Source organism: Amphiura filiformis, chromosome 17 (assembly GCF_039555335.1).
Source record: "Amphiura filiformis chromosome 17, Afil_fr2py, whole genome shotgun sequence".
NCBI classification, from domain to species: domain Eukaryota; kingdom Metazoa; phylum Echinodermata; class Ophiuroidea; order Amphilepidida; family Amphiuridae; genus Amphiura; species Amphiura filiformis.
In genome coordinates, this window is record NC_092644.1 from 49,452,535 (window position 1) to 49,470,046 (window position 17,512).

A 17,512-nucleotide genomic window follows, 5' to 3' on the forward strand; every position below is an offset into this window, starting at 1 on the left:
TAAAACATAAGCTCACGTATAAAATTTAAACTCAATTTTATCTACCAATAATTTGTATAGACCTCAGCAGGCTACGGTACGTGCTCATGATGATCTCTAGTAAGTTTTGCTTAGGCCTAATAAACATTTAATCAGGATTTTATAACCGTCAGAAACTGTCGGATGAGCACAAAAGTTAAAATGACTTAAAGGTGAATTTTTTGAAATAAGGCCCATATGGAAAGGTTTCTATACAAAAACGATTATCTTATAAACATGTGCTCAGTTTCCACTTCGATACACCTGAGCACACATTTTCGTCCAAGAGCTCTCAAGCAAGCAGTGATTATTGTCTCCGCAGAGTCTTTGATTGCACTACAGTTGAGTGCATAACAATGTAAGAGCTGTGGAGTTTCTAGCTGATTGGTTAAGTTGTCGAAACTTCATGCTCCCTTCAACCAATCAGATATTTTTATATCAAACTAAAGCTATCACGTCCCTCTAAGTCTAAAAACACTTTTCGTCACACACAATTCAATGTTATAGCAATTAATTAGCAAGGCGAATGTGGAAATCTGTTGAAAACTACCTGTCCAAGCACATTTTTTGACCAAAATGTAGGTTTTAAAATTCAAAACCTTAAGTGTTCCTTTCAATATTTTTCAAATTTGATGTCATCAAATGAATGAATTATGACTTTGCTATAAAATAAATGGATGTCAGTGCGTCATGCCTTGCATTTGCAGGCCTACATACGGTAATTTATACCGGGCACTGCGAAACACGTAAATGACTGGCCTAAAAACTTGTTCAAAAAAAGAAGAAAAAAAGGGTTTACCTCATTGATTTCCCTAACTAAGTTCCAAAGGGATACTTTTGAAGTCATAAGAGTAAGAGACTGTAGGCCTACTATTTTAGTCTTATTTTGGTCTAAAATATTATGCCAATTGATCAGTTGTTGATAGAAAAGCTCTCTAGTGTGTAGTAATGTGGTTTGCTTTTTATCATTTATCATTGGGAATTATCAACTCCCAATCCCGGGCTCCCAATAACCTTTACTGTTAGAGCAAACGGACTTTAATTGGGAGGGTCCACTGATCTCTGTGTAGAGATCAGTGGGAGGGACGAAATTGCCGAGGACGGAATGGGCATAGACCGTGCGTCAGCATGTCGGCAATATCATACGACAGGCTGTAATTAACGTGACTAATTTGCAAAAAAAGACCATTCCGTACAAAAGCTGAAAATCTTTTTCCTTTATTCTTGATGTTTTAAACATCAATTAAAGAAAAAAACATTGTTTATATCATCACCATATTACCTAGCCCGAACGCGGATAAATCACTGGAAGTCGTAGTGACGGAGGTGTGAGTCGGGCGGGGTGTGAGCCGGGGCTACAAAGAATTTACATTTGTGGCCAAGTCGAGAACAAGGTAATTTCTGATTAAAGCCATATTATAACATTTGCTAAAGAGGACTTCCTCACTGATTTTTTAAAATTCATTTTTTACACGATTGTATTGTACTTTATTAAACCAATATACCCTGCAAAAATCAAGAGATTTTGAATGAAACGATGGAACCGGCGTCTTATTATTTATACGATGGAATCATAGTTGAACGCATACACGATGTTCATAACACACAGTACATACACAGCGTGCGGGACGGTGATCTACACAACAAAGGGTCGTACCATAACATGACCGAAGGAGTGGTACGTATTGGCGACATATGCGCTGGTAGTAAATTCCAGTTAGTTTTCTTTGCTTTGTTGTAGTTGTTTGGCTCAAAAATAAAAGAGGATATATCTGACAGTAAAAACTAACATTTTATGGTAAAGAAATGCTAATCTATTTTGTATGAAAATGTTATAATATGGCTTTATGTGTGGCTCTAGTGCCGTACTTTTACGCTGACTTTTGTCTTCGGTGAGGAGTACAATTTCGACCTCCTCGTTTGTTTACAAACAGAGAGGTATAGAAAAGGCCTGTCAACTGTTCCGCTTGTCCAAATACTCAAGTATAAAAAAGGATGCCTCATACCATGTATGAAGCATTTTATAAACTTTTGCACTGGGTTTATTACATGATATTTCTAGCAGAATTTTTTAATTCTTGAATTAAAAAAACAACTAATAATTAATTGATTCAGGTGGACCACCTACCAGAAGCCCGGAGGGCCAGTAGAAAACTGAAACCTAAGTCTGTCCCTGCCCACCACTCACTTGAAACCCCCACTTTTATTTTAATCAATCACAAACCTGTTTGAAACCCTAAAACAGCATTTTTTTCATGAGAAACACTAATTTTCAAAGAGGCGCCATTTTCAAGTTAGAACACTTTATAAAATATCCACTTTCCTATATACCATGTATGATTTATGAAGCATTTTTTAAACTTTTGTACTGGCTTTATTACATGATCTATGCATCTGACTTACACATAATACATGTGAAGCACAATTTAAAACTAATAATTCATTGATTTAGGTGGACCACCCACAAAATCATGATTATAGTATCAGTCCGCTGCTGTAAGCCTAAACATGGGGTTTTGTTCATGTTTTCCAGAAAAATTAAAACAGTTTAATGCCAATGTCAATGAGATGACTCTGTGCGGGGTATGTATAGCAGTTGTCAGGGCTGTCAACTCTCACGCATTGGCTGTGAGTCTCACGCATTGGGTCACTTTCTCACGGTCTCACGCCAAGGTAGTATAATCTCACGCCTAGGTAGTAAATCTCACGCAAAAAGCTGAAAAATGAGTAAAATCTCACGCAAAAAGCTGAAAAATGAGTAAAATCTCACGCATCGTCACAAATAATTTGTTGCTCCCACCCCACCCCCGTTGTTCACATTCTTAAGCGCCGTGGCTCAAATAATCATGGTACAAAATGAACATTGAGTCGGCAAATCCCGATCGTCTCTGTCTTACGTAAGCACAATTCAAAAAGTTGACAGCCCTGGTCTATGCATGGTTTTGAAAAGAATAATATTAATGTTCCACTAGCTGTGTCCACCATTCCGAACGTCATGCGAAATGATGTCGGAAATCATCTTGTAGGCTTATTCTTTTGCACCAATAGAGATAATAGTTAAGTAAATACCTTCAGAAGACAAAGCATGTGTTGAAGTTAGATGGTTAATGAAAAATAATAATATGTGGTCATTTTCACGGTAAAGGGTGTAACTTTTGATTTTTAGGGTCAAAATTTCAAACCACTTAAATATGTTTCTGTTTACTGTAATCATGCATAGAAGCAACTTAAATTCCAGTAAAATAGTGTTTCAAGGCTTAAACCTTTTGATTTCTGATAAAAAATTTGACATTTCCATAACATTTTGGTTAAAATCTAAGAAAAAATTTATTTTACGTAAGCTCAGAAAATTATGACATGAAAGCTGGAATACATGTGAAATATAATCCCATTCCAAAGTAAGTCAACAGAAGTTAAATTTTATACCATGTTTTGCTATGTTTGTAATTGCAATTTTGAAAATTTTTAACATCAAGGGTCATTTGCAATGGAAATTTCCCAACCTTAAACATATTTTTTAAGTTTTAATTGGGTTCCTAAAATAATTTAAATGTCTAACTTCATGTAGGGTACAAATACTACTTGATGAAAGGAACCTCCCAGCCAAGTTTCACAGAAATTGGAGTTATTTTTGGCTCTTAGCGTAGCTAGGTGAGCCTTACTCATTGCACTCAGTGAGGAATAAATTTTTGCTACATATTTTGGCCACTTGTGTTCTTGCTTTTTATGCTAAGGTTTCTTTTGTTTATGATATTTGGCTTTGAATTTACGTTCCAAGGTTTGCTTAGTTATTTAGCAATCGATTGCACTCCTTTAGAAGTGGATTTGGGGTGGGGAAAGTACTTATTTTGAAGTGAGAAAAGTCAAAAGTCGTCTTGAGAAACAAGTCATTTCTATCGTTTTGCTTGGTTCCCTGTATCGCTAGAGATTATTTTGGTCTGAGTAATTTAAGTTGTGAGATCATGGCGGGAATTGCGGATTGCACTATTTTTCTTTGGGAAAGTGACCTTTTATCATGAATTTTTGCGGTGATCTCACATGGATAGAAGCGTGATTGGATGATTCCTTTGTCCAGATTGTTTATTGAGTTCTCGGGAGTTTTGTTACCATGGGACAACACTTCAAAATATTTAGAGACCAGCGGCGTAGTAATTTAGTTAAATTAACGCTAAATAACCAGGGTTGCCAAAAACATTCAGCCCGAATCGCAGGTCAAATAATCGAAAAAGTCGCCCAATTTTTTTCTTTGCCCTTTGTATTCTATAGGGCAGGAAATTGTCCCGGGAAAATCTTCAAAAGTCGCCTAATTGGGTTACCAAATCGCGGGTTTGACAACCCTGAAAACAACGTCTCGGCAGCGAAGGTCACATGGCTATTCATTATCATTGTTTGTCTGCACGCTTTCTACAGTGTGGGTTGGGAATTCTGAAAATCTGTAAAAAGGTGGGAAATAAATTTTGCGGAATAAAGGGTGGGTTTCTAAAAAGCGTGGGAGCAATATATAAAGCGTGTGTGTAACGCTAACAATTGAAAAAAATATAATAAAGTAATTTGATGATCTGTTGAAAAACATTCATATTTTCTTTATAAATCTGGAAAGAAAATGTCAAAAATTAATTTGCTGATGGTTTCAATTCGTACGCCGTCACCCGTAGTAGAATCGACGCGCCGTGAGTTTTATGAATGAATAAAATTGTCAGTCTCTACACCAGCCGCTTTGGCCATTTCGCTCACACTAGAAGTGGAGCGATCTGAACCACAGCGGCTGTGTAGAGAGTAGAGATCAGGATCTCAGCCCTTTGCCAAATGCCCATGTGTTTATGATAAAAAAATCTAAAGTCGGATCTTTTCGAAAGATGATTGCAGTGATGCAGTTTTGCCAATATTATGTCGCAAATGTTTCAGATGAATAAGAAAATCATGAGTGTTTGATAGATGGGGATAAATTCTGCATCAATTCGGATTCTGAAATGGATTGATGGCGCGAGATAGTGATAAAATAGACCGGAAGTGACTGTATGAAATGGCGGTAGCGCCGATGTTCAGTCTTCGAATTTGATAAAGTAATGCTGTAAACAATCTAAAGTCGTATCTTTTGAAAGATGATTGCAGTGATGCAGTTTTGCCAATATTATGTCGCAAATGTTTCAGATGAATAAGAAAATCATGAGTGTTTCATAGATGAGGATAAATTCTGCATCAATTCGGATTCTGAAATGGATTGATGGCGCATGAAAGTGACTGTATGACACGGCGGTAGCGCCGATGTTCAGTCTTCGAATTTGATAAAGTAATGCTGTATAAAGCTTTGGTCACTCACAAACACTGCATAAGTATGGGGTTCAATTTTTGATCAAAAGGGTGTCTGTCTAAAGCGTGCGGGGAATATAAATGGTGGGGTTTGACCCCTGACAAAGCGTTCGAAATTTGTAGTTGCTACAACTGATCATCATACTATTTTATTCACTAGAATCTGTTTGTCGATCTGTGTCTGCCTCTTTTCTCAGACTAGTGTAGTAGTAGCTCGTTCACGTAGTGATTCCGTTGTCCCACTGGCCTACTAAAGCTAAACGTAGATTGCATGGCGATCGGAGTGTTATCGTCAGAGCACCTCAGACTAGCATAGTAGGGGAAGCATGTTCCTCAAACTTGGTGGGTGGATGCATCTTTAGTACAACAAGTCACACGTACATTATTTTCTCAATTCGAATTTTATCCTTTCTGGGTATGACTGATTTTGTTACCGTAAAATTTGTGTCAATTCCGATATCACATATTAGTACCGTACACTATAAATGTACCACATTTTGTAGGCTCCAATTGCTGATTACATAAATGAGAACAACTGGTAACCAGCGGCACTGTACAGTACCGGCCTGTTATTCAACAGGGTTGCCAAAACTTTTTAGCCCAAGTCGCGGGTATTAGCCGTGAAATGTCGCTCAAATAGCCAAAAAAATCGCCCAAAATTTTAAAAGTCGATTTAGGGGGTTCTACACCCCGTTTTATTTTGAAATTTTTGGAAAATGCTGAAATAAATTCTAAAAAACAACAAAAACTGGAAAAAAAAAAAAAAAAAAAGCGGAAGAAAAATTTATAGTCGATTTGAGGGGTTCTATACCCCCCTTCATTTTGGAATTTTTGGGAAAAGCTGAAATAAATTATAAAAAACTAACAAAAAATGAAAAAAGTAAAAAAAAAAAAAAATTAAAAGAGCGGTTCAGGGGGTCCGGTTCTACACCCCTTTCTTTCTATTTTTTAAATGCTGAAATAAATTATAAAAAAACTAACAAAAACTGATTTTTTGTTATAGGCCTAGGCCTACTATAAGGAAATTTTTTTGTGAATTTTTTTTAAAATATAGAAATAACTTATAAACTACCAAAATTGAAAAAAAAATGTTTAAACTACAAATTGAAATAATGAAAAACTAACAAACATTTTTAAAAATTTAAAAAAAAAAAAAACTACAAGGAAAATAAAATGTTGACTTTTGACGGGGTTCTGCACTATCTTTTTTAATTTTGGGGAAATGCTGAAACAAATTAAAAATTATTAAGCCAGGAAAACAATCACATTTATTAATAGACATGCCATTCATTGCAATATAGGGGGGATAGGCCTATACAAATTTGCCTTCAGCTGAGAGATAACAACATGTGCATGTAATATTTTTAATCAAATTCAAAACGGCCAGTACTTTTGTCATCATGCCGTTTCAAAAGAAAATGTGCGGTTGGTGTTTACACATTTTTATTTCAAAAGAACCGCCAACGGAAAAAAAAACTTATGTTGAAGTAGAAACTTAAACTTGGCACCCCGCTGACACTAAGAAGCTACTTCAAGTCGTCTTAAACCACTTGTGAGTATTCAGATGGGAATATTGTAAGGATAATCCTCCAGCTCAAGTGGTCTTTAGCAACAACAGGTGATGCGATTAACCAGCCCCCTCCCCGTGCGTGCCATTGTCATGGGAAGCACACTGACCACAGAGTGTTTTGTAACTTTTGCTTATTGAATTAGTTGTTTGGTGCTTTTGTTGAATGACCATTGAAAGAATTGGCAATCATGATACAAAAATAAGTTTTGAAGTCGGCTTTGTCACAAATCGCCCAACATTTAATACATTTCATGGGTGAGATTTTCAAAGTAGCCCAAATGTCGCGAAATCGCGGGAGCACTTTCTTTGTCGCGGGACGGAAGTTGAAAATCGCCCAATTGGGCGCCCAAATCGCGGGTTTGGCAACCCTGTTATTCAATTGCATTGTGTGTGGGTTACGTGTTAGTGTAAAATGCCTTCTGATGCGGTGATCCACCCAAAATCCCTGTACTAGGTGCATCTTGACCCCAGCATAAGTTTGTATTGGTTAGTGGGTCAAGGTCACCTGAGGTCATCCAGGGGTCATCTGAGGTCAAATTTGCAAAAACTGTTGTAGGGGCATGAAACTTGGTGGGTACAGTCAAGATTTGGAGTCAAATTTTAGGAAGGTCATCCGGGGTCACCCAGGGGTCATCTGAGGTCAAATTACTAAAAACTCGTATGAGCATGAAACTTGGTGGGTACAGTCAACATTTAAAGTCAAATTTTGGGAAGGTACTAAAAATTGTCGTATGGGCATGAAACTTGGTGGGTACAGTCAACCTTTGGAGTCAAATTTTGGGAAGGTCATTTTGAGGTCATCCAGGGTCACCTAGAGGTCATCTGAGGTCAAATTACTAAAAACTGTCAGTATGGGCATGAAACTTGGTGGGTACAGTCAACATTTGGAGTCAAATTTTGGGAAGGTCATTTTGGGGTCATCTGAGGTCAAATTACTTAAAACTGTCGTATGGACATGAAACTTGGTGGGTACAGTCAACATTTGGAATCAAATTTTGGGAAGGTCATTTTAGGTCACCCAGGGGTCATCTGAGGTCAGATTACTAAAAAACTGTTGTATGGACATGAAACTGGATACAGTCAACATTTGGAACCAAATTTTGTGGGGTTGCATGTTCCTCGAACTTGGTGGGTGCATCTTGACCCCAGGCAGACCAGGTTTGTATTGGTTAGTGGGTCAAGGTCACCTGAGGTCATCCAGGGTCATCTGAGGTCAAATTAGCAAAAACTGTCATATGGGCATGAAACTTGGTGGGTACAGTCAACATCTGGAGTCAAATTTTTGGAAGGTCATTTCAGGGTCAACCAGTGTCACCCAGGGGTCATCTGAGGTAAAATTGCTAAAAATGTTGTATGGGCATTGGTGGGTACGGCCAACATTTGGAGCCTAATTTTGTGGGGTCGCACAGAACAAGTTTGTATTGGTTAGTGGGTCACGGTCACCAGAGGTCATCCAGGGGTCATCTGAAGGCAAATTAGCAAAAACTGTCGTATGGGCATGAAACTTGGTGGGTACAGTCAACATTTAGAACCAAATTTTTGGAAGGTCATTTTGGGGTCATGCAGGGGTCATCTGAGGTCAAATTACTAAAAACTGTCATATGTGCATGAAACTTGGTGGGTACAGTCAACATTTGGAGCCAAATTTTTGGAAAGGCATTTTGGGCTCATCCGGGGTCACCCAGGGGTCATCTGAGGTCAAATAAATTCAAACTGTTGTATGGGCATGAAACAAGGTCGGAACAGTCAACATTTGGAGCCAAATTTTTGTTGGAAAGGCATTCTGGAGTTATCCAGGGTCACCCAGGGGGCATCTTGGAAGGTCATTTCGGGGTCATCTGAGGTCACCATTTAGAGCCAAATTTTTGGGAGGTCATTTCGGGGCCGTCTGAGGTCAATTTAGATGAATTCTAATAGTTGTCAAGGCTTCCTATAGTTGTTGAAAGCTTCAAATACTAAAAAAAGGGATTTTAAAATTTTGCAGAACAAATTATTCTTGCTGGTTCAGTAGTAATTTCCACAATAATGAAATTTTCAGATTTTGCAACTCTAATGCGGCAAAAAATAATAATGCGGCGGAGGAAGATTGACCCCGCATCGAATTTCAAGGACCGTATTGAATATTTGTGGGGATTTTTTTCAAACTGAAGGTTTAAAAAATTGATCGACCTACCCAACCTTTCCATAAAACTACCAACTTGTTGCGCATTCGACTCCAAGAACAATTGCTTTCCCACAAAAAGCGTGAAACCACAGCGCCATTGGTGCTCTTGTTTAGAATTGGCAATTCAAGCGATTTGTGTTTCGGAGGCTTCAGTTAACAACACAGGTGATCATAAAAGTAAAATATTTGGCTAACTACTACAAGTTGACATGAAAAAATAGGTAAAAAATATCACAATTACCAATTTTCATGCTTTGCTTCTAAGTATTGAATTTCAGTTGTGACAAAAATTAAATTATCACAGCAAGTCATTTTTTGTTTCGGAGGCTTCATGTTTACAATGGTTAAACATGGCAGAAGTAGTTTTTTTGAAAACAACACTGTTGGGATCATCTAAGCTGTTATTTTCTTGTGTGTATTGAATCAATGATTCTATGCGGCAGATATTGCAGATTTATAACATGATAATTTTTTCACCCATTTGTTAAGTATGGTGTTATTTGCATGTGAAGCCTCCGAAACGGGCTTTCTTGGATATCAGTATATTTTTCAAGCATTAACCATAATATCAATTTTTTATAAATTTATGACATTCTGCACATATCATGCAACAATTACAATGCAGATATCAATATGGAACATACCAATTTAGATATGCATAGATGATAATTAAGTTTACTGTTGTTTCGGAGGCTTCATTTGTTTCGGAGGCTTCAATTGTTAACGGAAAGTTTGTATTGGGTCCCATTTTCAAACGGTGATATATATCTCCATGATTTAAAAACAAGTGACTTGAGGATCTACTTTGCTACATTTTGATAAATAGATTGGATGAGCTCTTTTATTTATATTTGCCCAAGCTTGCTGAACAGTTTGTTTCGGAGGCTTCAAAAAGTTAACGGAAAATCGGCTCTTTGAAGTCAAGATTTTATAAAAATTTTAAAAGCTTGCAAATCAACTAATTTTTGTTACCCATTTCAAGTTAAGATATCAACTGTTATGAATCAAGAAGAAGTGAAGAAATAACCAAGAATTATGAACCAAAGCTATACCCACAAAGTTTGTTAACAATTGTTAACGGACAATGAAGCCTCCGACCCGACAAATATCGAAGTCCGGTTCTCAAAAATACAGGGCTGTTCACAATTAAATCTAATGTGGCAGTGTTTACTGAACATATGACCGTACTTTCAGGATAAGAAAAATTATCCATGAACTAACTGAAGAAAACACAGGGTTTTACAAAAATGTTACTGTTTTTTACAGTTTTTCAAAATGGCAATATTAGGTACATTTAAGCCTGCTAAAACTGAACGCAGTAACTCCGAAGATGATTATGCTACCCAAGGTAGCTGCTAACTAGATGACTTATGTGGCCAAAAATCATGGAATTCTGTGGCTTTATTAGAAAACTACGGATCAAAATGTTAAAAATCCAAAGTTACACCCTTTACCGTGAAAATGACCATGTATGAAAGTCAGAAGAAAATTATTTCGGAAACCATCTTGTAGGCCTGTTAATTTATGCATCATCATCCAAAAGACAGGAAGATTAATTTTTTTTTTTTAATGTATTTATATATCATCCGAAAGACGGGAAGAAAACAATGTTGGAAACCATCTTGTAGGCTTATTCTTTTGCACCAATAGAGCTAAATGGCTAACTAAATACCTTCAGCAGAAGACAAAGCATACATGTATTGAAGTTAGATGGGTAATGAAAAATATTAATGTGCATGACCCATCTGAAAGTCAGAAGAAAATTATTTCGGAAACCATCTTGTAGGCCTGTTAATTTATTTTTTTAATGTACATGCATCATCATCCAAAAGACAGGAAGATTAATTTTTTTTAAATGTATTTATGTATCATCCGAAAGACAGGAAGAAAACAATGTTGGAAACCATCTTGTAGGCTTATTCTTTTGCATCAATAGAGCTAAATAGTTAACTAAATACCTTCAGAAGACAAAGCATACATGTATTGAAGTTAGATGGTTAATGAAAAATATTAATGTGCATGACCCATCTGAAAGTCAAAAGAAAATTATTTCGGAAACCATCTTGTAGGCCTATTAATTCATTTTTTATTGTACATGTTTTCAGGCATATTTCAAAGATAGCAGATGTGCAGAAAGATATGGCATTTAGAGGACCGCAACCTGTTCCACCAAGAGGCCAACTCCCTCTGATATCTCCTCCAGGCCTACCCCCAAGCTCAGAAGTTTCCAAGGATGCCTCATCAGAAGTCAAAAATCCTGAACCCATCTCTACAAAGAAATTGCAACCCCCTCCACCAGGTGTTGATGATCCTCAATTTGACTCTTCAGAAGCTGGTGAATATCAAGATGTCATATTGGATGATGATTCTGACTATGATATCTCAGAAAATCAAGGTGAATAATTTTTTCAGATCAACTGATATTTACGTAAAGACTTCACAAAAAGTAACTAGGCCGTTATAAATATGCCTATAGCTTTACAACTATTAAGGGGGTACTACACCCCTCGATAAATTTTGGTCTATTTTTGCATTTTTCTCAAAAACTAATAACACAGTGGTAACAAAAGTTGTGTATATTATAGGGGCAAGGAATCCAATTACTACACTGGAATTTCAGTGACCCAAGACAAGCGGTTCGTTATTTATGATAAGAAAAGAGGTAACGCTAGAATGTACCTCATTTCCTGTCATATATACTTAACTGCTTGTCTTGAATCACTGAAATTTAAGTGTAGTAATTGGATCCCTTGCCACAATAATATACATAACTTTTTTTACCAGTGTGTTATTATTTTTTGAGAAAAATGCAAAAATAGTCACAATTTACCACAGGGTGTAGTACCCCTTAATTATATTTACAACATTTTAATGACAGAAAGATGGCTTATTTTTATATTAAAATTAAAGAAAAAACCCTGAATTTAAAAATTGCAATAACACTTAACAGCCATCAATGTTTTTTAAATGCAAGCATTGCGGCATGTAAAACTTGCCATATCTTTGCGCTGAATTTAGATCAGTACAATTGACTGAATATGAAAGTGGGCATTTGTCCCCTTCAATCTTACACTGACACCTGAATACTCGGTCAATTAAAACAAGGCTTTGAAAGTGAGGTATAGCCATGACTGAATTGCCATTTGCACAATCACCAGTCATTTATATCTTGAACACTAAAACTAGAATATAATACAGGCATTATAAAATGGTGCTGTCTGATCATTATTCAATTATAAATATCATAGATATCATATGGATATAACAGCAATGTTTATAAACAAAGGCAAGGACTGGGCTATATTTGAGATTATAACATATGATCACTTCACACAAGTTTTAGGACAAACATGACACACACACACATACTACACTACAAGATTCCTATTGCAGCCGTCTGCATAGGTACACCTTCGCTAAGGTACAAGTACTTGCCTGGTATTGTGCAGTACCAAGAGAGTACCAGTGTAGTACCAGTGCAATACCACTGCTAGTGGGTCCTGTGCAGTAGCAGCATTGGTACCATGTAGGTACATTGTGTGCGCCAGTCAGGTACCTTGGCGATGGTGTACCTGTGCAGGCAGCCGCAATAAGAATCTTGCTGTGTAGCAAACTGTGAACACTAACAACTACCAACCAACTGCTTGGTATGATGTCCCATATTCATATTCATGTCACCTCATATGAAAGAAGCTGCCATGTAGCAACCATGCTGTTACTAATGTAAAAATTGCATGAAATCTTGATTTTATTTATCATTTTTTTATCTTTTGTTTTTGTCACAGATGATGACTTGACAGGGCAAGAGCCAGGCAGAGAGATGATGGGTGGACCGCCAGCGAAAAAGGTATGTCTCTTTTATTTGAGTCTTGATGGGACCTGGCTCAAATATGATGCTCGCACAGACACGCTTGAGTTCTGTTGGGACCCGGCTCAAACAAGATGCTTGAGCAAAGTTATATGAGTTTGCTGGCCTATATGGAAATACAAGAAAGGAACAGATTTGAAGATGAAGATCAACGAGTAAAAGAAGACCACCCAATCAAATCAAGTGACACATTTTTACTGTCAGCCTTAAGGGCTGGGGTATGAACGTTTGGACAGTATTTATTTTGGGACATTAGAGCACATCAGACATATCGAATTGCATTCTGAATCGAAGAATGTCATTCTGATATCAAATAATTTTGATTTTTGAAATTCGCAATTTAAAGGCCCATTCAGTGATTTGCTCATCCGGACGATCGTAAAAATCATCAAAATTCAGATTTTGGTACCTTTGTAATTGGCATAGATGTGCTAACATAGCCTGCTAGTGGTTCGGTCGAAAGCCGTGTATTTTAAACAAAATAAAGCATTTACATGAATCTGGACTTTTGATACTGACAGTACAAAAGTCCGACTCGAGATCGAAAGAAGCTCACTCTCCACCATACCAACACGCGTCAGCGTATTGTTTCTACTACTTATTACATCAGTAGCTACTATTTTAAACAAAATACACAATTTTAACTGTTTTTCATATTTGAATTGACCGTTAGTTTGCCTCGGTGACGTTTAATTGCTTATTTTGTTTTCTACTACAAAAATTAAGCGTCTGTTACTCTGTTTTAAATCAATTTAGACTCTACTTCCCCGTGTTAGAAACACTGGACTAGGAAGTTTTCCAGTCGATTGGTGGCGCACTGTACGAAAATCTCGATTTTCTCGAGTCGATCTGAGTTGAAGTAGAAAACCTTTCTAAAACTTCTGTTTTTGACTAATTTGTCGATGTATTCAGGGAAAAGTGGTTTAATGAAATTCTGTAGACTTATTCTTTATTTCTAAGCAACTCTGACAAATTTCCATTTTTTAATGTTCCTGTGAAATCACTGAAAGGGCCTTTAATACACATTTTATGGCAAATCATTAAAAATTGATATTTTTTATATTTAACAGTACTTGAAGTAAACTTTATAAATCTGATGATTTATGTAGGTGGGATAAAAGCCGACGATCAATTGAAAATTTTGACCTTTCAGTATTGAAGATATGGATTTTTTTCCCAAAACACCAAACAAAAATAAGGTCTTTTTGGGAAAAAATCCATATCTTCAATATGAAAGGTCAAAATTTTCGATTGACCGTCGGCTTTTCCTCCCTGCTACATGCACTTTAAGAATATATCATTAGATTTATATATAATTTACTTCGAGGACTGTTATATATCAAAAATTTGAAAAATATCAAATTTTTATAATTTGTCATAAAATTTGTATTATATTGTGATTTTCAAAAAATGAAAATTATTTGATATCAGAAAGACATGCTTCGTATTCAGAATGCAATTCGATAGGTCTGAGGTGCTCTCATGTCCCACAAAAAATACTGTCGAAACGCAATAAACGCTCATTTTAGATCCCTTAATGACAAGAGAAAGGAAATTCTGAATCCAATCTCAATTTTTTTGGGGAGAGCATGGTGCAATGGTTGGAGTAATCATTTCTGGTGCATGAGGTCACAGGTTCAATTCCTAGTACTGGCAGCTTGCTGGTATTGACTTGGATGTCTGAATTTAATTGACAACATCTGTAGATTAAATGCATACTTCTGCTTTCCCCATGACTCATTTGAAATTGGTTAAACAAACCATGAGAGTGTCCCGTCCTTCAAGGAAATGTTAAGCCGTCGGACTTGTGTATAGAGTCATACCTATGAATGAAAAGAATAGGGAGTTTATCCCTGGCAGGCCATGAAATAAGTGGGTGAATACATAAAGGCATTTATAACTTGCTGTTGCATAAAGAATAGGGTGCAGGGAGCAAATTTGCCCTTGTAAAGCTATCACTTAACTCATGGTTCTTATATATATGCACATGAACCAGGAGCAATTTTCTAAAACAAAGTCTTACTGGTTTCAGTTTTGCACTTGATTCAGTAGTGCTGGTATGCTGATTGTATATGCAGAAAAGGATTTACTGTATAAAAAATTGCTTGCTGTTTCTTCAGAAATTACTCATGGTTCTTGCAAAATGCCATTGAATCAGGAGCAATGTTCAAAAACAAATTGCTCCTGGTTCCAGTCCACTCATTTTGAGGCTTGACCCCTGACTGCTCACAATCCGTTTGGGTTTTTTTGTGGGGAACATAAGCAGTGAAATCAAAATAAATGAAGTCCGTTTAGATTGATATGATTATTTGTCCGCTATTTGCTCATTTGTGCATACTTTGGTGGTTTTTCTATGGTTTTGCTACTTCTGCACAGCTGCCCACTTTTAACATTTCATATCAGTTCCAATACTTTATAATTTTGATTTTAATTTTTTGATCACATAATACTTTTGTTTGTTCCTTTTCAGCCCAGAAGGAATATTAAAGCGTTAACTACAACATATACCATTAAGGTTGGTATTAACTTACTGTTGACATGGAAATGGGAGCGCTACATTTATTCTAGCTTTTTGCACTCCATAGTTTGCACACATGTTTGTACAGTGTAAAGTTAAGTGAAAAAAGTGAAATTAATAAGAATAGTTCAAAATGTGAAATTAACACTAGTAGGAAAACTCACAATAGTAGATAAAAAAGAAAGTAATATGAAATATATATGATTATAATTTAGAGATTGCAATTTAACATCTTGTGCTCATTGAGTGGATTTAAAAAGGATTTCATTGTGGAAGATTGTAGGCCTAAGTTGTTATAGCAATTTGAATCCCAGTTGAGCATATATGTGATGTGTCATGTCAAAAGGAGACACTTTTGGGCAGGTTATCAATTTTGATATTTTTAAATATCTTAAATATAGAGGTATTTTGCTCTACAATGCCGTTTTCCCCAATGAAATCGGACATTCCTAAGCGAAGATATTGAGTTCGTAAGTTATGGTATTGTAAAATTGGAAATTGAGATATCAGCCTTTAAAAATATTATTGACTATGCCAAGTGTAGGAATTACCTAGAAAAATGTCTCAAAAAATACAAGATGCCAGTTACATTCCGGTCTGAAACTATCAGAGAATATTTTTAACATTAATAACATCACAAATTCAAGCATCAAACCCAGATTGTGAAAAACTCACCCCTGGGCAGATTTTTGGCTATTTCTCCATTTACGATTCTGCCCAAAAGTGTCTCCTTTTGACATGACACGTCACATATTTAGATGCTGCATCCTAGAGCCATATGAAAAGGATACAAAAGTCAAAACATTTATCCTGTTTGTCATGTAATAGATGCATTTGTAGGATTGTAGATTTAAATCAGGTTAGATTTTTGATTGACAAATCCAAAAATTACTCCCAGATTTTAGACTTTCGCCATCTTGGCTCATATCTTCTTCAGAATGACCACTGGAAATCCACTTTTCCCACGGGATTGGTCGCTACTTCTGGCAATTTTGGCATCTCTTGGTTGCTTAGTTCTTAAGAGTGGATCGTATTATGTGATCAAGAGAGTAACTGCCGATGTTCCATTTGACTGTTTTGCCCCCCCATGCCTTCCAATCCAAATAATAAGTCTTGTTTGCTGGTTTTCATCTTTCTTGAGTAGTTTAGGCTCTTTGCAGTTGATGACATGATTTTCTATTGTGATGTGGTCAGTTATAACAGATTTGATAAGCAAGGGATGCGAAAATAGTGGAATGAAAAGTGGATCCCCAGTGGTCATTCTGAAGAAGCCATCGGCCAAGATGACAAAAGTCTTAAAATCTGTGAGTAATTTTTGGATTTGTCAATCCAAAAATTTAACCTGAGTAATCCTATGTATATGGGTGGGCACAAAACCAATTAGAACAATTAGTAGCACTCAGGGTTCGAAATAGGGCCGGTCAGCCGGCCATTGGCCTGTAACTTTTTGGCCTGGCCGGTAACTTTTCTGACTGGCATCTAGTTGCCGGCTCGGCTGGCCTGTAACTTTTTGAGGCATCTTTCAAACACTGGTAGCACTGCATGTGGTCAATTTATGTGCATGTAATTTTGACGCTTTGCTTCTTTTGAACTATTTCTAATGAAGTGAGGTGTATTTATGTGCTGACATACACATCCTTTTGATGTGGATTTACACAAATTTATTTGGTTGCAAAGAATTTGTTCCATTTCTTCAACCTTTTTGTGTCCCATTTCTTCACAGAATCTTGATAGACTGTTTGCTTTTGGATCTCCCAGTAGTATGGAAGGTCTCCACAATTATTTTGATACCAAATTTGGTCATGTGAAATCTGCTGAAATAACACAAAGCAAAAGGTATGCTGTTGTCCATTTTGACAATAGTGCTGCAGCTTTGGCAGCATTCAATGGTGGCATTCAAGAAGATAACCAATCACAGCACAGCATAGAGGGCGCTATTGTGATGTGTGTATTGCGATCAGCAGAGGAGATTGAGGTCATGAAGGTAAGATATGATTGAAACCAAACAATGCTGTAGTGTGTCTCTTCTCAAGTGGAGAGTAATGCCATGTTGGATTTCGCATT

General features: G+C 36.6%; 1 protein-coding gene across 1 annotated transcript in view; it reads left to right on the plus strand.

Annotated features, from left to right (window-relative positions):
- The first annotated feature begins 1,193 nt into the window (after positions 1-1,193).
- Positions 1,194-17,512, plus strand: part of LOC140137916 (uncharacterized) — a 38,362-nt gene continuing 22,043 nt past the window's right edge. Inside the window, exons 1-5 of the mRNA XM_072159722.1 lie at positions 1,194-1,412; positions 11,168-11,457; positions 12,848-12,909; positions 15,401-15,445; positions 17,172-17,432. Of these exons, the coding sequence (XP_072015823.1) occupies positions 11,202-11,457; positions 12,848-12,909; positions 15,401-15,445; positions 17,172-17,432 (624 nt within the window). The 5' untranslated portion in view covers positions 1,194-1,412; positions 11,168-11,201. The remainder of the gene's footprint in view (positions 1,413-11,167; positions 11,458-12,847; positions 12,910-15,400; positions 15,446-17,171; positions 17,433-17,512) is intronic.